Source organism: Diabrotica virgifera, chromosome 4 (assembly GCF_917563875.1).
Source record: "Diabrotica virgifera virgifera chromosome 4, PGI_DIABVI_V3a".
NCBI classification, from domain to species: Eukaryota; Metazoa; Arthropoda; class Insecta; order Coleoptera; family Chrysomelidae; genus Diabrotica; species Diabrotica virgifera.
The window spans coordinates 125106631-125129493 of record NC_065446.1 but is presented as its reverse complement, the minus strand read 5'-3'; the positions used below and the strand labels follow the sequence as shown (position 1 = coordinate 125129493).

General features: G+C 32.0%; 1 protein-coding gene across 1 annotated transcript in view; it reads right to left on the bottom strand.

The window, feature by feature from the left end:
- The window catches only part of LOC126883901 (5-hydroxytryptamine receptor-like), a 193859-nt gene that overhangs the window by 34788 nt on the left and 136208 nt on the right, over positions 1 to 22863 (bottom strand). Inside the window, exon 3 of the mRNA XM_050649601.1 lies at positions 1376 to 1719. Coding sequence (XP_050505558.1) covers positions 1376 to 1719 — 344 coding nt within the window. The remainder of the gene's footprint in view (positions 1 to 1375; positions 1720 to 22863) is intronic.

Below are 22863 nucleotides of genomic sequence, written 5' to 3'. Positions count from 1 at the left end.
ACAGAGCACTCACAATTAAAATTTTTGTGTAGAAATTTGTAAAAAAATTGAGATAATAGGGGGAGACGATTTAATTGAAGAAATTATACAGCTTCAGCCTTTGTTAAAAGAATTAAATCATCATCATCAGGGCTTTTCATTCCGGGTGGAATATTTGCGGATCTTACTTAGAGCTCTCTGATTCACTTTTACGGTGAATCACTCCGCATTCGACTTGTATGTTGTCAAAGTTTGTTGTATGACTTGGCTTTCGTTACAATTTTCTTCCATCCATTTCGATATGTGCATAGTTCCCTACCTTTTCTCACTTCCACAATTTTGATATCTCTCATGACCTGGTCCTCCCATCTCTCTCTGGGTCTCCCCTTGGTCTTTGTAAAATATGAAAATATATTTTTAAACGATTTTACTGCAGTTTACACAAATTTAGCCATCGCTCTTTGCATTCTGCTCACTCTGCCCATATCTGATGCCACTGCTGAGTGATCTTTTTATAAACTGAAATTGAAATTTAAAAAATTATTTGAGATCGATCATCAGTCAAGGGCGGTTGATAAATTTACCTACCATCTTTATAGAGTCATCAGTATTAAATCAAATTGATATTTACCATATTATAAACAGATTTTTCAAACTGAAGACGCGAAATTTTTTTTATAAAATAGCTAAGTATTTCATGTTTCCTACCTACCTATATCTTATCTTTAAGTACAGTTTTTTATGCTGTTATGCCAAACATATATTTTAACTTAATTATTTTACTTACTTTAATAAACTAATTTTTAGTTATTTTCTTTGGTTACAATAAATAATTGTTCATTTTGGGCGCCATTAAATGTTTTCCACACAGGCGCAACCACTTGCTGGCGCGCCACTGTCTGCAGACGTCACGCATACACCATTTTTTTTCCAATCTTTTATAAGCTTTATTTTTACTAAGAATATTTTTTTTCGCTAAAATACTTACTTTTTGAGTTATATCCGAAAAACCGTCCAAAAACATTTTTTTTGGTTAAAAATGAACACATTCACTCGCAAGTATCTCGAAAAGTATCGACTTAGTAAACAAACTCTATAGAACGAAAGTTACTTAGAATTAGTAATTTTATCCAATTCCGGACTTATTTTGAACGTATATTTTTTCACCCCCGAGAAAAATTTTTCGCCCCGCATTTTCCAATTTTTGTAAAATGGAGGGGATGTAGAATTGTAAAGTTTTTCTTATATAATAATAGACAATTTCAACTACCTATTTGCAAATTTTCATCCTTCCTTTATTTTTTTGGAGGTTTTCGTAACATTTTGCGTTCCCTGATCGGGCTAAAATATTAAGTCAATTATTTAAATTAGGCTGAATAAAATTCAAATACATTACCTAAATTCATCTTGTGCGGTTTTTCCGTGTTGTGTGAATTCATTTCTCTCCTCCTTCGAATCCTCTTCCTAGCAGTTTGAAATATCTTCCAATATAAAATAAATATCATCAACAACGGAACGTAGAACGTGGAACTTGTAGCAAATATTTGATATTTGACGTCCTGCGACACTAAACATTGCTTTTTCTCGTTTATTCTGAACAGGTAGTCCGGATCTTTGAATTGTGGGATTTGAGGAGAGAGAGAAACGACCAGTGCGATGGCCCATATTATTATTATCATAATTCCTATTCTGTAGCTATTTCGTGTGTGGATATAATCTACGTTAGTTACGGCCCAATACCTAAAAATTATCGTAAATTTAATATTTGAAGGGTAATAGTATATTACATACCTAGCGGGAAAGTACTCTATTTCAGCCGAGCGGCAAGGTAGTTAAGTTCTGTCTCTAAACTACAGACGCGAAGCTAGAATGAGTTCCCGCGAGGTTTGTATACATACTATTTTACTCACAATCGGTTAGTAGTTTATGGATTTCTAATACTCACAATCTACCAATAATAATTTCGTTTCAAATATCTGTTAGTCTGGGCTGATTATCGGAGAATAGGCCATTTTTGGGAAAAGGTATTTACCAGCAATTTTATTGCTGGAATTGAATTATAAGATCCTATATATTAATAATATAGGTATGCAAAGTCCTCAGATAGTGTGCTACTTTTTTTATAAACAAAATGGCGCCCGAAAATCGTGTTTTTTTCAATTATTGCTCTAGAACTCCGAAGATTTTAACTTTACAACAAAAACACTCAAATAAAAATTCACCGTGATTAAATTTTGCATAGAGACGTGTTTTTCCCGATCTGCTCCGACGAAAATGCGGGTTTTCCCAACAAAATCTTTAATTTTCAAATAAAGTTTTAGATAAGTAATTATTTACCAATAATTAAATAATTTGGTGACTTAAAAGCCTTCTTGGTGTAGATTATAGTTCCAGAAGCTGGTGAAAATTAAACGAATATTTTAGCAACAATTCAATTGTTAATTAATAATTTACGGTCGCAATAATAACCAAAATAATTATGATACACTGATCCAACTACGAAAATCTTATAAAGATGAGATGCCTATTTAACATTTTGTCGACAAAATATAAATTTTTTATTTTTTTGCATAATCTTTAAATATTAAAAAAAAATAGTTATAAACAAATTAACGTTTCTCAGAAAGTTTTTATTATACTATAATTTTAAAAAATAGCTAAAATGCGCATTTCAAATATCTTGAAAATTAATGCTTTAAAACTTTTTTGCAGCCATTTGCAAAAAAGTTATGAAACAACAAAATATACATACGATTACTACGGTGTTAATAATTTTTTTTAATTCTTTCAAAGCGTAGAGGTGAGATTAAAGTACAGGCTAATTATTTTTAAAACAATATCGATTATCAACTTAATGGTTATATTTTAATTAAAGATTATAAATATATTTTTTTGTAATTTACACGCGCGAAAGTAGAAAAATACAGCACGGTAGCTACCCGCCCACATACATAACTCGCGCGAGTTTAAGCGTGTCAGTCGCTTCGAGTGAACATTTTATCTCCGGCTCTGTATCAAGCCTACTTTCGCGTTAAAGTTGCAAAAAAAAGTATTTCTAATCTTTGATTAAAATATAACCATTGCACTAATTTTTGACATTATTTGTGAGTAATTAGTTTGTACCATAGACTCACTTTTAAGCTTTGAAACAATTAAAACAAATTATAAACAATGGAGATATCGTATATTTATTTTGCTGTTTCCTAACTTTTGTGCAAATGGTTGGAAAATCTTTTTAAAGCATTCATTTCCAAGTCCTATGAAATACGCATTTTAAGTATTTTTTAAAATTAGAATATAATAAACAATTTCTAGAAATGTTAATTTGTTTATAACAATTTTTTTAAACATTTAAAGATTATGCAAAAAAATGAAAAATTTATATTTTGTCGACAAAATATTAAATAGGCATCACACCTTTATAATCTTTCTAAGTTTGATCAATGTCTCATGATTATTTTGGTTGTTATTGCGACTGTAAATTGTTGATTAACAATTGAATTGTTGCTAAAATATTCGTTTCATTTTAACCGGCTTCTGAATTTATAATCTATACCAAGAAAGCTTTTATTTCACCCAAGCTATATAATTATTGATAAATAATTACTGGCCCAAAAAATTTATTTGAAAATTCGTGATTTTGTTGGGAAAACCCACATTCTCCGAGGAAAATTTTCGTCGGAGCAAATCGGGAAAAACATGCCTCTATGTAGAATTCAATTGGGGTGAATTTTTATTTGAGTATTTTTGGTGTAAATTTAAAATCTTCGGAGTTATAGAGCAATAATTGAAAAAAATACGATTTGTCGGCGCCATTTTGTTTATAAAAAAAGTAGCACACTATCTGTGGATACCACCTATATTAATAATATATAGGATCTTATAATTCGAATAAAGCAATAAAATTGCTGGTAAATAACCTTTCTTTGTACTTTACTAATTAGACCAACGTATTATAACTATTATTTTTTTCAAAATTTAAAGATTATGCAAAAAAAAAGAAAAAATTATATTTTGTCGATAAAATATTGAACAAGCATCTCATCTTTATAATCTTTATAAGTTTGATCAATGTATCATGATTATTTTGGTTATTATTGCGATCGTAAATTGTTAATTAACAATTGAATTGTTATTAAAGTATTCGTTTAATTTTCACCGGCTTCTGGAATTACAATCTATACCAAGAAATTTTTGACGTCAATAAGTTATTTAATTATTCATTAATAATTACTTACCTAAAACTTTATTTGAAAATTATAGTTTTTGTTAGGAAAACCCGCATTTTCCGAGGAACATTTTCGTCGGAGCAAATCGGGAAAAACATATCTCTATGCAGAATTTAATTGCGGTGAATTTTTATTTGGGTGTTTTTGTTGTAAAGTTAAAATCTTCGGAGTTATAGAGCAATGATTGAAAAAAATACGATTTGTCGGCGCCATTTTGTTTATGAAAAAAGTAGCACACTATCTGCGGACTTTGCATACCTATATTATTAATATATAGGATCTTATAATTGGATTTCAGCAATAAAATTGCTGGTAAATAACTTTTCCATGAATTTTGCTAATTAGCCCAAAGTATGTATCCATTTTCATTATGTGATAAGATGAATTATTTTAAGTAACCTGTGAGATCGTTGCTAGGTAACAAAACAAGTTTGTTGAATCTGACATTTAGGCGATACACGACGCCATTAATTGTACATATAATCAAATTGTGTTTATTTTACAAAAATGTCTGATAGTGAATTTGAATGTACGCCACCAGAACTGCGGGTAGCTGCAGAGAGAGCTACTGAAGGAATAATCCCTGAAAAAAGCAGGGAGAGGTATGAAAACACCTATGAACTATAGAACTATACAGTAAATGGTGCGTGGCTAAAGGTGTGCAGCATACCTCTGAGACGGTACTTCTTGCTTATTTTTGTGAAATGAGCAAACAAAGTAAAGCCTCCACATTATGGTCAAGATATTCGATGTTGCGAGCAGTATTAAACTTTAGGCATAATGTTGATATTAGTAAATACGCAAAATTGCGGGCATTTTTGAAAAGGCAGAATGTGGGATATCAAGCTAAAAAGTCAAGTGTTTTCTCTGAAGCAGACATCGATACATTTTTAAACAATGCCCCGATAGAATACCTTCCTCAAAAGGTAATTTTAATTTATTTAGTGCATATTAAATATATGTTATATGTACTAAATTTTTTTAGGTTGCTTTAATTATTGGCATTTTCGGAGCCTGTAGGTGCGATGAACTTTTAAAAATGAAAATAAGTGACCTGGATATTTTAGAAAATCGAATTATAATAGTGATTCCTGTCACAAAAACCTACTCTTCCCGTACATTTGTAATTAGAAAATCGGAATGGATAAAAATAATAAAGCAATACTGTGACCTTCGTAATAGCATTGACTCTGATAGATTTTTTTTTACAAATAAGATTTGGTAAAATTACACGACAGCCTTTTGGGCATAATGCTATAGGAAGTTTTCCCAAAAAAATAGCAACTTATTTAAAGTTGGAAAATGTTAACATGTTTACAGGACATTGTTTAAGACGTACTTCAGCAACATTATTAGCAAATACAGGTGGAGACATCCTACAGTTGAAAAAGTTGGGGGGTTGGAAATCCAACACCGTAGCAGAGGGATATATGGAGAATTCATTACATGGACAAATAAAAATTGATAATATGTTGTCTCATGCAGAAAATCCAGAAACGTCGGCGTCATCATCTATTTCTGAAACTCATAATTTTGAGCAACACGGTCTTACTTTAACCGTTGATAGTAATCATAATTCCAATGTAACTATTAATATTTATAATTCCAAATAGTTTTCTTTTTGTTATTGTTGTTGTTGTTTCTTAATTAAATAAATGTTGAGTGGATTCTATTCTTTCTAAACCATCTTTTAATCAAAAATGACATTGACATTGGCAGATAGAAAAGTGACAGATGCTAGCCGGGAAAGTACTTTCCCGGCTAGCTGGGAAAGTAAAGTAAGTAATAAGTCGCTTCCTGATTACTTCAAAGGTTAGAAATCCATGAATTACTAACCGATTGTGAGTAAAGATATTTTAATTAGGTAATAAAAGTAATAAAATGGAAAAACAATTAAACATATTCAAATGTAGGTACGCATAAATATTTCAAATATATTACATGGACTTTATTATGGTACAGGTAAATCACAGAGTAAATAAGTAGATAATTTGACATACGGCTTAACCCTCTAATAATTAGTAAGAGGTCACTGAAGGCTCCATGGCATATTATTTATCTAAGTCACATATAAAATTCATGTAACCGCAAACGGTTTTGAATCTCCCTCACTAGTTCTTCTACACTGCTTTTCAAACGTTAGAATTAGTATGGTTGTATATTGCAAGCGGGTTTGCCATTTGCAGATAAAACTAGCTTTTCGAAAAAGTACTAAGAGGCAAAAAGTTGTAAAAGCTGTTTTTAAACTAATGGTTTTTATTTTTTTTAACAATAATATTTTAATTGGAACGTACACAAAAGTTTTGGGGGGTGGGGTTTAACAGAACAAAACCCCCATACAATTTTTATTGGGTGCACAACTTTCACTATATATTTTTTAAGATATTCCTGCCATAAAAATGCCATTTGTCCGTTTTCAATAAAAAAATCTTTAAGAATTTTCGGAATATTGGGAAAAATTTATTTTCATTTTTTACCTTTAAAGGGCTGTAACTTTTTTTATGTGGCACATTAAATTTGTATTAAAGTAAGTTAGGTTCAATCGAACTATTTTTGGTCCCAGAATATGTAATTTAATCTATGACCTGAATTTTTGTTACACCCTGTATAGTACCGTTTAGTTTATATGCATACTTCTTGTACATAGATAGTGATTAGCGAAGGACGGAATATATGCATTTAAATACAGCTAAAATATGCGCATATATATGTATATTATGCCTTGCTTGCCTTTAAAATATGCACTTTTGTGCCTTTTTTGACCAAATATGCATACTGGTATGCAATAGTTTTTAATTTATTAGTAGGTATAATTAGGGATGTAAAATTTCCGGAAAGATTCAAACGCCGGAAAGTTTCCGGAAACTTTCCGGGAATATTGGAAACTTTCGGAAACTTATGGAAATATTGTATTTTTTCTTGTTAGTCTATTGCAGCGTTTCCCAAATGGTGGGTCGCGACCCGGTACCGGGCCACGAAAGCAAAATACCGGGTCGTCTAGCTTCGCCGTTTCACATCTTGCTTTTTAAGGCCGCGCTCTGACTAATGCCACTGCTACCTTTGTGATAGTTTTGACTTCTCCAACAATAATTTAAATATGACATTAAAAGGTAGCAATGTAACTGTATTTAAAGTACAGGAGAAGGAAAAAGCTGCAACAAAAAAACTTAATTTGTGGACACGTCGCGCAGAAGCAGGAAATTACAAAGCTAACAGAACTACAAAACAAAAAGAGTATAACGTGAATTCATTGTCGGATGAGATTTCAGCGGCTTTCAAGGAACACCTGCTAGGACTGGAGGCAAATCTGAAGGAATATTTTCTCCCCATCCACAGCAATAAAGCCTGGATAAGGAATCCATTTAAAGTAGAATCCGACACAGAACATCCTTATATAGATATTAAGTCAGTAATTAAACAATCGTGTGATAGAGCATTAAAAGACATACCTATTTGACAAAATACCACTGATAGATTCTTGGTTGTCCTGCCACCAGGAGTACCCAGTCCTAGCCGAAAAAGCGATAAAGTTTCTAATTCCTTTTGTTACAACCTATAAGTGTGAGGTGAGGTTTTCAACACCGGTTTTCCTCAAAAATAAATATAGACACCGTTTGGAAGTATCTGAGGATAAAATTAACATTAACATCTTTTCCTCCAAACGTGAAATTTTTAGTTAACCAGAAACAACTGGATACTTCTCATTAATAAAGTATTTTTAAAGGTTAAAAAATAAATAAGATTTTTAAGAGAAATAAGATTTTTATTTTGTTTTATTACATTTTTGTTTGAGCTAATGATTCTTTATTAAAATACACCCACCAGCACAAAATTCCACCATCCAAAATTTTTGATTAATTTTGACAATATGTAACTTTATTATGTATTTGTACTACGATTTTCAAGATTGTTGCGTCAGTTTATAGGTACATGTATTGATGTCATTTGTAATTATTCCAGTATCAAAATGAAAGCGTTATATTTTCTCCTAACTTTAAAAAATTCTGTGGAAAAATTGGAGGGCTTATTTTTTTTCATACTCCTTTTGTATTATTCTGGAGGTATTACTAGGGTTTTGTTTTTTGAATTATCCGAATATCTCTTTTCTTTTAAAAGCTGTAAATCAAAACACTGCTTTGAAGGTTTATTTAATTAAAAATATCAAACGCACTAAAATTAACAACAAAACAAAGCAATTCAATAGTGGGTAAGTCCACCTCTTGCAGTAACGACTGCTCGCAATCTGTTTGGCATCGAATAAAGATGTGTTATCCTTGCCTGGGGAATAGCCCGATATTCCTCTACCAGGGTCATAACTATACCAAATTTTCTGGAGGCCTAGGATGACGGCGAATACCTTTTTTAATTCATCCCATAAATGCTCAATAGGATTGAGATCTGGGCAGCGTGCAGGCCATTCTAATCTTATCAATCCAACTTCTATTTTATGAGTCAATCAGTGTTTTTATTTACAAAAAATGGTACAGCTCTTACAAGAAAAGAGATACATATTCGGATAATTCAAAAACAAAATTTTAGTGATGCCTCCGGGATAATATGACCGGACTATGAAACAAAATCAGCTCTTCCATTTTTCCAAAGAATTTTTTAAAGTAAGGAGAAAATACAACGCTTCCATTCACCCCTGTATAATGCCATGCAAGCAAATTTTTGTTTTTAACGGAATAATACCAAACGATATCAATACATGTACCTACAAACTGGTGCAAGAATCTTAAAAATGGGAGCACAAATAATAAAATTATAAATTGCCAAACTTAATCAAAAATTTTGGGTGGCGGAATTTTGTGCCGGTGAGTGTATATTTTATAAAACTAAAATAAATGTTTTCTTGCTCACACATACCAGGGTATACAATATTTCAGGGAAAAATTTTAGAAAGTTTTTATTATTTCACTGCCTATGCAATCTATACACTGGATCATAAAATATAGATTCCCATAAATACAATATGTTCAATTTTCAGCTCTTAATGTTTATAAACAAGGCAAAATTGATTTATTAAAAAAATACTAACTTGATTCCTATTACTCATATAAAATTATTTTTTCTTTTTTAATATGTATTTTTTCATCAGCTTTTCAGTGAGCCTACATGCAAGCGTGTGACATAAAAACTTTCAAAGTTATTCTAATTGTTTATAACCTAAAAAGTAGGGCCTTTTTCAAACGGTTTTTTTAATAACAATTTTAATAAAATGTTAAATTTTTTTAGTATATCTTAAAAATAGAGTCTCGAATAACTGATTGCGATTTGCTAAATATCTCTAGAGTCACTGTTGGGGCAAGAACAGTTGTATAAACAATTGCTCTCTTGGATAAACAAATTGAATAACTTATAAACTATTTGGTCGATCTGGTTCAAATTTGGCACATTTAAATAGCCCATTAAATAGCATAATTTAAAGTAGCTAAATTATATATCATTATGCAAAAAAGTAAAGTTATTAATATCTATATATTAGTGCAAAAATGAGGGTTGTTTGCCATTATCTCGGTCAATTGTTTATATATTTCAATACATATCCCACCAAATTAAAGAACTTTTTAAGGTCTACAATATTTATTCGAAACAAATTTCTCTAAAATGAACAAAAACGTTTTATCGTCAAAAAACTGAGTTTTTCATTTTTTGTAACTGTTTAAAAAAAAGAAGAAGAAAAATTAGCTGTACGTCTTCACGGAATTATCATCAGTTATCACTCATCTACCGTTTAGCACCTTCAAAACCGTGCTTAACATTTTTTCATATTTTTTTACCTATTAACTGGGGTAATTTACTACTAAAGATTTTTCAAAATTTTCAACCAAGAAGGTTTCTTTTTTATCAGTTAAAATTATGGTTATAGAAAGAGAAGTTTTTTCAAGGTCTATTGATGTAAGCGGACAATACTGCAACTGAGTTAGTAAAGTAATGGGCCAAGATATAACTTCGTCAGAGGAATAGAGAATAGGCCAAGAGGTCGTAATCTAAACCCAAAATTAGTTCTTTAATGGCTTCTAAATGTTCTGCGTAGAATACTGCGGCATTAATCCGCGTTTCCCACCGGACAATAACAGGCTTTGGAGGTAAACTAACTCCTGGTAATCTCTCCTTATACATCTGCACTTTTAGAGGTGCTTTTAGAAGCACTTCTTTTACATTTGAAATTAATTTATTTACCAAAGGATATTCATTTTTGACGGTTTTTGCGACTTGGTTTATTCCATGTAAAAGACAACTCACATGTACCATATTGGGGTAAAAGATTCTTACCATATACGGTACTGCATCACTCAACACTAAAAACCTCTTATCTTGGACTGAATTTAGTAAAAAAAAGCTCCAGAAAGACTGCTAAATAAATCGGGTTAGGGTCACATTATTAGATTTGTCTAGCTGTCCGGCTTGAAAGCTACTTAATATGGGTTTGTTGCTTTATCTTCTTGCAAAGATCCAATCATAAGATGTGCGATATATCTGCCTTAATTATCTGTGGTTTCGTCAACGATAATGTAAAAATTTTTGTCACCCAATGATACTCAATTTCGTTCAAAACTGTTTCATATACTGAATGAACATTTTTTAAGCGTGGATTCGTTAGGAATGGTCTGTTTACAATATTTTTGAAAGAATCCTCTAAACTGAGAATTTAACAATTTTTTTCAAGGTATGTTTGCTGCGATCAAAGTCATGCATTAGTCTTCTTAAAAATTTTAATTTTCATGCTGAAATGGTGCCACAGATATGATCGTTTCACTCCTTATTTTTTTAAATTATATCCGATTTTATAAGACCGTATCTATTGAACGCCCCCGGTATAATGGAAGCTTTATTCATCAGTCTACTAGTTCCCCTTTGAAGACCATTGAGTATAATCTAATATGAAATTTTAGTTATTTCATAATCTGAAGTTTGTCTTTTCAATCACCGGCAGAAACCTATTTCTAACTTTTGCGTAGGAGGAATATTTCTTCTCACGGCGGATATTTTCATCATCTAATTGAATAGAGATGTGTTTATAATACCGAGGAAGGCGGCATATATTCAAAAGAAAACGTTAGTATTTTCGGCGACGGAGAGTAGAGTGCTTATCTCTATAATGTAATCTTAACAGTTAAGTTACCGTTAAAATTGTCCATATTTCGCAGCTGGAAAGCACACGTGCATAATCGCTGAACTAACAATTCTCGTGGGATATGTCCATGTAGGATTCTTGTGGTATATGGTCTCTGGTTCGTTGAGAAAATTATGGCTGTTTTTTTAGGCGTGATTAGAGATATACTTTAATTTCTTTTTATTAGTTAAGGGTGAGTGGGAGGAAGATTAGATATTTTTTTATTTAATAAAAATGTATACCATTTACTTTACCATCCCATTTTTTTATGGTAGACAAGAGTAGGAAGAATCGACCGAGGACACAAGGTACAAGTTTGAGATAGATTAAGGAGTTTATGTCAGGCAGTTGAAGTTACAAGTTTGGCGCGTTAGTGTTTCTAGTTCAATTTCCTGGAGCCTCGGGCAGCTGCGGCGATACTGAAGAGTTTAAGTTCAGTTTGAAAAGTTAAGTTTGGTCTGATGCAGAGTTAAGTTCAGTGGAGTTTTGAGCAGATTCTTTGTGGAAAGTGAGAAGGAATTATGGGTGTAGCAGTGAATACCATACCGGTATTTTACCAGTGTTCTTTTTGTTGTTTTCTGTAGGTCATACAGAAATGTGCCTGATTTTGTGCGTGAAGAGTATGTTACTGCAAAAATAAAGTGACCCAAATGTCGCAAGACGCGAAGTTCCCAGTCTTCTGTCAAAATGTAATGGTTTAACAAAACTCATAATAAATTTTCTTTAGTCAAACGAAAGAAACGGAAACAATTATAAGTCATTATTAAGGTGAAGTGTTTTACTAATAATAATACAAAAGCAGTTACTTCTTTCATCAATAAACTATGGAATTATATCTTTTGATATAAATGATAATATTATGTACTGTAGAGCTCTAATTATTATGTGCAAGTGCAGTTTGGTACTAAAAAGAAATTGCTGAGGAGAATTTCTACACCAGTTGCCTGTACCAGCCAACGCAAACCAGAACACCAGGAATTTGCATTGAAGTTTTGAACATTTTTTTAAAATCTCATAACCAAATAAAGGACTTTTTTGGCTATTAGTCTTTTTTTGACAAACTACGAATTTTCTCCCTATTATTTTTTTAAATAAACCATAATTATATGTTTAACCTTGTATTAGTCTTTTCTTTTGCAAATCAATCTCTAATCCATATTTTTAAAAAGGCAGACAATACTTGAGAGAGCAATGGTGAGTAACTTTTTATTAACATTGAAATACAGGTTTATAGTAGTAAATTTCAATAAGTTTATTGCGCCCATGATTCCATTTATATTTTTAATACCAAAGTTCTTATATAATCTGAGAACCATTTATCTCTGAGAACTGAGCGTACCTGTGCATTCATAAAAATTATGTAGCACAACAGACGGCAGATATTTAGTTTACTATGCCTATGACCAAATGACATTGCCTGAGTTAATTTACAATAAGAATCTTAATCTTTATATTATTTGCATTTATAGATCACCTAACTCTTCCGTGGAACTATTTTTTCAGAACCTGCTAAATTTGTTAGATCACCTGCCCCATAAAAGTAGAAAAATTTTATGCGGGGACTTTAACATTGATTATGCTGCTGCTAGTGCTACACAAATATCCTTGGTCAACATATTTGAATCGTATGGTCTAACAATGCACGTTGATTCTCCTACAAGGATTACAAAAACTTCATCTACCATAATTGATTATACTGTCTCAGATTTTTCACCCCTTGATGTCCACTCTACAATTATTAATGCGGGACTATCTGATCATGAAGCAGTTTATACGAAGTTTAATATCTTGAGCAAACCCTCCTCGAAAACCCGACGTTTAGGCAGGATTTTTTCCACCCGGAACTTTCGTAATTTCCAAAATTTATGCTTAACCTCTGAGTGGCGCTTTCCTGCTATGGACGTGGATAATAATTTCAGTGCTTTTTTTGGATAAGCTTGTCTGTATCTTCAATAAAGCATTTCCTTTAATTGCAATTAAGCCAAAACATCGCAAACCCTGGACTACTAAAGGTATCCGAATATCTTCCAAGAATATGTGTTCTCTTCTCTATATTAGAAAATTTACTACCAACGTTTCAATCACTGAATATATCACCAAGTACAGGGCAACCTATCTTAATCTTATAAAGTCAGCTAAAAAAGACAACTACCATAACCGTTTGGGAAGCTCAAAAAGTGTTGCAAAAGAAACTTGGTCCATAATAAACGATCTTCGAAATAAAACCCACATTGCTAAAACAATTTCCCTTCCAGACCCTGAAAATCTAAATGAATACTTTGTTAATGTGAGTAAAAATATTACATCAACTATTTTGCCACAAGATCCCATTGCTTATCTCCCTAATTCAAGAAAGGTCTCGAATTCATTCTTTATAAAACCAGTCGATAAATCTGAACTGATCCAAACAATCAATAGTATCAAAAGCAAATCCTCCTGTAGTACTGATGGTTTATCGATAAAATTTTTTTCTAATCTCCCAGAAAATGTGCTAGAAGTCCACATCTAACTAATTCATGATTCCTTTGAGAAAGGTAAATTTCCAGAGTGCCTGAAGACAGCCATCATTATTCCTCTTCATAAGGGTGGTGAAATATCTAATACCTGCAATTATAGACCTATTGCACTACTACCGGTACTCTCCAAAATTATTGAAAGACTCATAAAAGCCCGACTTATGTCCTTTCTAGTTGAAAACAACATTTTATCACAAAATCAGTTGGGCTTTTTAAATAATAAATGCACCACTGATGCCTTCTTTTCTGTACTACATGAAGTTTATCAAGCACTGAACAATAATCTTCACACTGCCACGTTTTTTGTGACTACGCCAAAGCTTTTGATTGTGTAAATCATAACATTTTGATAAGAAAACTAAATTTCTACGGAATTCGAGGTATTTCTTTAGACTGGTTCCAATCTTACTTGGATGATAGGAAACAACTGGTTAGAGCAAATGATACAGACTCTAGTCTCAAAAACATTGTATGTGGGGTACCTCAAGGTTCAGTATTGGGTCCTCTACTTTTTCTTATCTTTATTAATGACATCACTAGTTTAAAAATCGATGGAAAAATCTTTCTTTTTGCTGATGATACCAGTATCACTTGGAGCAACTCAAATATTGCAACTCTTCATGCTACTATAACTTCTGATCTACTTACAATAAAAACCTGGTCTGACTCTAATTTACTCTCGTTTAACGTAGATAAAACAGTAGCATTGTCTTATAAAGGAGTCCTTCAACCCTTACCTCTTAATATCAGCCAGATCAGTACGGTTGATTCTGTGAAATTTCTTGGTATTTTTTTAGGCAGCAACCTTAAATGGTCCCACCATATCGATTTGTTAAGGAAGAAACTATCCTCAGCTTGCTATGCTATAAGATCTGTTTCGAATGATCTCAATTTAGCATCTTCCAAAATAACATATTTTTCTTTGTTCGAGTCACATCTTCGTTATGGTCTTTCTTTTTGGGGTTCTGGTACAGCTGCCCAATTCGATGTTATTTTCAAATTACAAAAAAGAGCAATTAGATATCTGTTTGGCCTTAGAAGAACAACACATTGCAGAAGTTACTTCAAAGATCACAGAATTTTAACCCTTCCATCTTTGTATATTTTAGAAACTGTTTGCTTAATTCGTAAACACCTAAATGTCTTTCCACCAAGACCTAATCATGACTAATTCACGAGAAATTCTACGTTTGACGTCTATATGCCGACCCCGTCCTCTGAGTTAGTAAAGAAATCTATATTATATTCCGCAAAAAAACTTTACAACCATCTCCCTCTACAACTTAAATCTGCAGCATCTTTCCCCAAATTCCGTAAACTGACAAAAGCCTACCTATCTGAAAGACCATATTATTTAGTAGAAGATTTTCTTAATCAATAACTAAGAAATTACAGTACCCTTTGCACAAGTAGTATTTTTATTATCATTTTTTTTTGTCTATATTTGGGTGTCATATGCAGCAGCTTAACTTTTATACTTATTAATTACTAGGTAGACTATGCATTTGCAATTTACTTACATTTTGCAATTGATTACTTCTGTTTAACTTCATTATTATTGTTATTATTGTAAATATATTGACGATTTATGTAATTTTAGTAAATTGGATTGTCATTGTTTTGTTTTCTTGACTTTTTATAAGCTTTGTCGATAAAATTATACAATTTTTCATGACAATAAAGCATATTTCTATTCTATTCTATTCTATTCTATTCTATATACAGTCGAAAAAATGAAAAGAATACCCATGAACGATCACGTCAATCACATATTTTGTATTTTCTGTTCTTTTTTCATAAATAACAAACGAGAGAGATAGATTATTCATAATCTGAATAATATGTGATTGATGTGATCGTTCATGGGTATTCTTTCATTTTTTCGACTCTATGTGATTATGAAATTTATTTTGTTACAAGGTTTTGACTTTTCTCCAATATTTTGAAATGCGTTTTTTACACTCACTGAACTGGCTCAGATTTCACTTTTAATAAGCTTTATTTATGCAGTGGTGTTTTCAAAATATTAATCGATTTTTCACCAAACTTTTTTTCACAAACAATAATTTTCGCACAAGCTTTATAGAAGACTTTTTCTCCACCAAATTCTAACTCTAAGAAATTTTTAATCGCCGACGACGTTTTCGCCTCTTTACACATTTTGTACACAAATTACTAATCGCTTGTTATAGGTACATTGAAATCTTTCGACAACTAAAATAAAGACACGTATTAGAAACCGATTTAAAATACACAACCAAACTTATACGGAATCATCTGATATTTCTTATTATTTCGTGCGAATTTAAAAAAAGAACATACGAAGTCATACGTAATTAATTTAAAAGCAATTTAATGACAAATACTTAACAATTAAATAAAACAATTAAAACTACTAATTTTATTTGGGTAAAACCTCATGTTGGTATAAAATATAATGAGCATGTTGATCCTTTAGCTAAAGCTGCAATAACCTCTTCAGCTGAAATTGTACCAGAGGAGAGAATTTGTATTCCTGACACTTTTTGTATCTCTAAAAGAAATCAAATAGATCGTTGGAAAACTTATTGGCAAATTTTTTGTAACCACTCAACAACACAATATGTTTATATACAACTACAAATTCCAAATTCGAGATGGTTTAAGAAATTTAATAACATCCGTAAATATATAACAACCTTAATAAGATTGAGATTTGGTCATGCTTGTTATCCTACTCATCTTGCTAAAATCAAAATTTACAATTCAGACTTATGTGAAACATGTCAAGAACAAGGAGATCTTAATCATATCTTTTTTAACTGTTCCAAATATATTCAGCATTCAGGAACTCTTTTAAGCAGCTTGAAAATGCTGCAAATATTTCCTCCGTACCAAACAAATAACCTATTGGCTACTAATGACAAAAGAGTTTAATATGATTTTCTAATCAAATTTATACATAGTACAAATGTATGTCTGTAATCAATCTTAGCCAATCTCGTTAACTTTTTTTTACCCAATTGTTTATTTTCCCTCCTTTTCCCTATTTATAGTAATGTCTTTTAGGAATTTTTAAGAGGTTTTTTTTTCTTTTGACTATTATGACCTGTTTGCAATAGTAGGTATAGATAGACACTTTTTTATTTAGTATTAAGTAAATTAGAATAATATGTTTTTCTTTTTAATAATTTGTATTAGGTTTAATAGTTTTTTGTATTACAATTAATTATTATCAAGTTGTATCTGGCTAAATAGCTAAGTGCTAAAGTCACAAATAAAAAAAATAAATAAAACAATGAAGTATTTAACGAAATTGAAACTAGTTGTTTTAAAGTCAATAGAATAAAAAACTTCAATGTAAAACTAATAATATTTAAATTGTTTTCATTTATTTTTTGAATTTTTGAAGTTATACTTCTTTACGCGCGATATGAGGGTGAATTTTTATATGTTAAAACCTACGATCCCGGCGCATGCGCATTATAACTTTGTTCTGATTAGATGTTCAAATGACATGTCAAAAATTATCCAATATGGCAGCTGTAGCGCAGCTGTGGTTTGGACGGTTGACGGTTTGGTTATGTATGGTTGTTGCGTTTTAAAATTTGTGGGAAGAGAAACAACAAAGGTTAGTTAATAGTTATACTGCCTTTTTAAATAGTTTTCATATTACATTTTTGAAGTTATACTTCAAAATGTTTTAATTTATATATGTATCAATCCAGAAAATGTGGAAAGAATATATTAGGGTTTTTAAATATATTTTTCTACAAATGTGTTAAAAACGCAATTTTTAGGACTCCATCTTCTTCTTCTGTAAGTTCCATCTTCTATAGAAGGTTGGAAATCATCATAGCAATGCGGACCCTGTTGACTGCCGCTCTAAATAGCTCTGCACTACTGCATTCGAACCATTCCCGTAAGTTTTTAAGCCAGGATGTTCTTCGTCTTCCCACATTTCGCTTTCCTCGGATTTTGCCTTGAATAACAAGTTGTAATAATGAGTATTTTTACCCTCTCATCACGTGTCCCAAGTACTCAAGTTTTCATTAGTAGGACTCCATAGGAGCGTTAAAAATGCTACTTTAAGGCACTAGTGCTTTAAAAATTTTAAGGCACTGCAGTTAAAAGTGAATTGTCAAATTGTGAAACGTCAAAATATTTATATATGATTTATTAACATTAATATTAATAATACAACTTGCGCAATTTGAAAAAGGTGGTTTAAAAGGTTTTTATTATAATTTTGTGTCTTTGGATGTGTTTTCCTTGGGCGTAAAATAATAAAACATCTATTTTTATATTTCACTTGTCACCGTGATGTATAATTATGTATATCTGAAAGGTAAATAGTATGCGGCTTGATGGCCTTGTTGGTAGAGCATTGGACCAGAGATCAAAAAATCGCGAGATTGCGGGTTCAAATCCCGGACGATTCATATTTTTTTCTTTTTTTTTAATATTTGGCATTTTTAAGTTTTGGTTCATTTTTGGTAATTATTGTTAATTTTTTGTATTGTAACTGTTAAGTAGGTATATTTATTTCGTTGAAATTATATTAGAATAGAAGTATAACTTCTTACGTGCGTACAAAGTACACACACATTCCTTTTTGAAGTTATACTTCTTTAGGCACGAGGGTGAATTTTTACATTCCCTGGCGCATGCGCACACCGACAGTATAGTATTAGTAGCTACATTTTTTAAGTTATGTAGCGCAAATAAGGTGCGCGTGAAAAGAATATATTATTAGTGTTTTTAGTAAATATATTTATTACAATTTTGGGTCTATGACGTTTCATCGCCGCCAGTTCATCGCCGGCAAATTCATCGCCGGCCGATTCATCGCCAGTCAGTTAATCGCTAACTGATTTATTTCCGCATTTCCAACCAATTTTCGACAGATGCATTATTATTTATTTTTAATATTAATATTAATTAGGAATTCTAGAGAATGACCTAACCTAACCTAACCCAACCTAACACGACATAAATTTGAACATATTAAAGTAAAACCTGTCAATAACGGTCACTAAAAATGACAGAATTATTGGCCGATATAAAAAGGTGGCCGCTAATACCAGGTTTTGTGGTCCACAAATTTTGGTTTAGGGAACTTTGAAACTGGCCGGCTAGTTCAGGTGGACGGTTTTGACAGGTGGCCGTTAACACAAGTTTTACTGTATTTCTACAAAGGCCTTTTAACATTACAAATCTAGTACTATTTAGTATAAAATTTAGGGGAAGTAGAAATAGAACGGTAAATATAATAATATTTTTTATCTGTTTAATTGACACAAGTTTTGAACTGAATTTAACGTCGTGTCGAGTTATCTCCCATAATACAAAATCAACTGACTAACTGGCGATGAAACGGACGGCGATGAAATGGACTGGCGATAAATCGGCGGCGTCGAAACGGCAGCGATGAAACTTCCCATTCCTATAATTTTTATGTCTGTGGATTTGTCTTCCTCCTGATAAGTATTATTAAAAATGTTTATTTTCAATTAATGTATCTTTCGCCGTGATTGTAATTATATCCGAGAAATGATCGACTGAATACAAAAGCGGTGGTAACTGATCGGTAGAGCATTCGCCTAGGGATCGAGAGGTCCCCTGTTCGAATCCTGACAAAGTCATATTTTTTTTTTAATTTTTGGTATTCTTTTTGTTCTTTCTAAAATTAGTTAATTATTTAAATACAATACAAAAAAAAACTGTTTAAAGTATATAGGTATATTGATTTCGTTAAAATCATACTATGAAGTTAGATTATATTATAAATTATAATAGAAGTATAACTTCTTACGTGCGTACAAAGTACACACACATTCTTTTTTTGGTAGTCAGTGTTATCACCTCTAGTCCTATGCAAGCTTCAGTTTGCGTGGGCACGTTCCTAATCAAATTTCAACATTGTGTTGTGGTAGGTTGCTCCATTATTCAAGAGCAGCTTATACTAGCCGTGCAGTGTTTTCTGTATTATCTCGGCGAGCTCCAATTTTTCGGGTGAGCAAGCAATTCTCTCCAAACAAGGGATACCTTCTGCTTCAATGATGCCTCTAGCCGCTCCAATGTTATGTGGAGGTCCATTATCATGCATGAAAATTGAATTTTCTCATGTTGAATCTCTCCAGAGCCTAACTATAGGTTATCAACATACCTGCGAGCAGTTAAAGTTGATCGGATGAAAATTAAAGGAGTTTTTGTACGGATCACAATTCCTCTCCAGAACATTATACTTCCCCTTGTATATTTGTGAACAGATCTGACAGTTTTCGTCTTGCTTCGATCTTGCTTTTCTTCTTCGACGTCTAAGTACACGATTTCGTGGGTCATCTGATTTTACACCAATCCTGACCTTTTCTGAAAATAGCACATTTTTTCAATTCCCAATGTTGCAGTTTTGGTGGTGAAGACACCAATTTAGGCGATCAATCTTGTGCTGTCTGGATAATTCGGGAACTCATAACTGTCTCCTGCTTTATACTTCTGGGTACGAACTCTTTTTCTTATCGTTTCAACTGAAGAAGTTACACCTGTAGTTTCCAAAAGATGCCTTTGGAGCTGCAGGTGAGAAATGGTTGGGTGTTTTCCAGCTGATTGGACAATTAAACGATCGTGGCGAGCCGTTATTACCTTTTAGCGACTTCTCTTGCTTTATTTTTAAGCTTTCCTAGTTCCTCTTAGCTAGGATAGGTTTTGGACAGAACGCCCTGTGTTACGCATAGCTCTACTACAGCTATGTCCCTCTGAGAACATTACTTTCTCCACAAGACCAATATCTTTGGTATCTGTACTATCTGATTGTATTATCTATTTGCTTATTTTCAATAAAAACCTTTATTCCTCGCAACAATAACAAGTGTTTTCAAAAGATTTAAATATTGCTTTGAAATACATGGTGATTCCATATAAGTTTGGTTGTGACCAGGGCCGCCGAGAGGGCGGTACAGCCGATATATTTTATCGGGGCCCGGCCATCTAAGGGGCCCGCCGTCGGCCAAATTTTTCCCGTTTTTTTGCCCTTCACTTTATGTGCATAATGCGTTTAATATTAATTCTCAGCTATATTTAATATGATTTTTATTTCGACTTTGAAATATATTTTGTTTTATTGCTGTTACGACATTCTACGTTGTTTTGGTTATGGTGCCGGCGTATTGCTTTCATTGATATAACCATATCCAATGTCACTTTAAAGGAATTCGCTGCTCGTAATAAATCTCTACTGATAGACAAAATACCAAAATACGCCGATAGACAAATTGCTGCATTGCATATTGCTTAGCTAGTTGGGTCATTCAGACACATTATGTTGTGCTCTCTACTTTAAATTTATAAATATCGATATTGTTACGTAATATTCATCTGTTAAAAAGTATTAAGGATTATTGTCAGTAGAAAGGGGATACTCTTATGTTTATTTTGTTTTTATAAGGTAAGTGTTAACAACTGTAAATTTTATACTTGAAATTTTAAAATTGTGATTCATTTTTTTTTTAGAAATTCCGTTTATCCATGAAAATGTCTTATCACCATAAATCGGGTGCTCTAAAACGAAAGATACGGGAGGAAAAAGAAAAAAATGCAGCCGTTGGAAGACAAACCTTAAAAAATATGGGATTTTTGACTTCATTTTCTTCTAAAAATGAGGAAAAAAATGAGCCTGCGCCCGATGCACAAACTGAAATAAATACACAGGACGATACAGTGCCACTTGAAGTCGAAGGAGCTAAATCGTATGTAAATATTCAAACTTTTTTACCAATAGATATAGGATCTTTACCTGTCAATAATACTGACCATCAAATTAAAAATGCTGTTGAACAAGGACATGAAAGTAATCCCAGTATATTCCCAAATGATATATATGGAAATTCATTTCCAATGTATGTTTTGAGGTGTAAAATGCAAAATAATGAGTATGTAGATCGTGACTGGCTAGTATGGAGTCATAGCAGAAAATCTCTTTTTTGTTTTCCATGTTGTCTATTTACGACAATCCCCCTTTCACAAAGGTCTGCATTATGTAGAGCTGTTGGTTGGGGACAAGAAATTGGTTATAGACAGTTATATAATAGAATTCCAGAGCACGAAAATAGTGCAAACCACAAAAGTTGCTATTTGAAATGGAGACAACTGGAAACTAGTATGAAACATACTATAGGAGCAGATAATTTACTTTTGAAAAAAATGGAAAACGAAATTCAAACCTGGCGGGAATTGTTAACAGTTTACCTAGACGTCATACTATTTCTCGCGGAACGAGGTTTGCCGTTAAGGCTATGGGTACATAATTCGCAAATATTTTACGGCTATCCCTACTTTTTCTGTCTTTAGACGGCAAATTACGTGTAGTAAAATTCTCACTGTATGGAAACTGCAGATGTAAACATTAGGTTGACAGTGACATTGTCATTAAAAAGGTAGAGATGGCTATTTCGGTTTCGTTCAGTTTTTGAATGTTCTGGGATACTCTTTACTTGTACAAATAATAGGATTATTTTTTCACTAATTATCTATTCAGTGGTTTCCATTATTTATATACAATACAAATAGCCGAAAAAGAAAAAAGTTGTAAAGTTATTTTAATAATGTCCTGTTACCATGAAAAGCTTAGATAAGGTTTGAACATGTGAAGAACTGCGTTGTATAAATGTAGTATTACACAATTATTTTATAAAGACTTTATTTATTTCTTTATTTGCGCAAATTAAAATATGGGACGTTGTTACAAGAAATGTGTTACTGAAAAGCTAAGAAATAGACGGTTAGCTCAATTGAAGTAAGTACTTTTTACATAAATCAAATTAATTACTTTTGTATTTTTCAAATTAATTTTAAATTTATAGTGAAAATATGATCTATAAAATCTATCGGTAAACCAATAATTTTCGCATTAAATTTTATTCTCGTTTAAAGGAGTAAAATATATTTATGTTGGATTGTTGGAAGTTTTTGCCGATTGTAGATATGTTTGTGGTCATATCAAATGATCACATCAAGTGATTTATTACTATAATCACTACAAAGC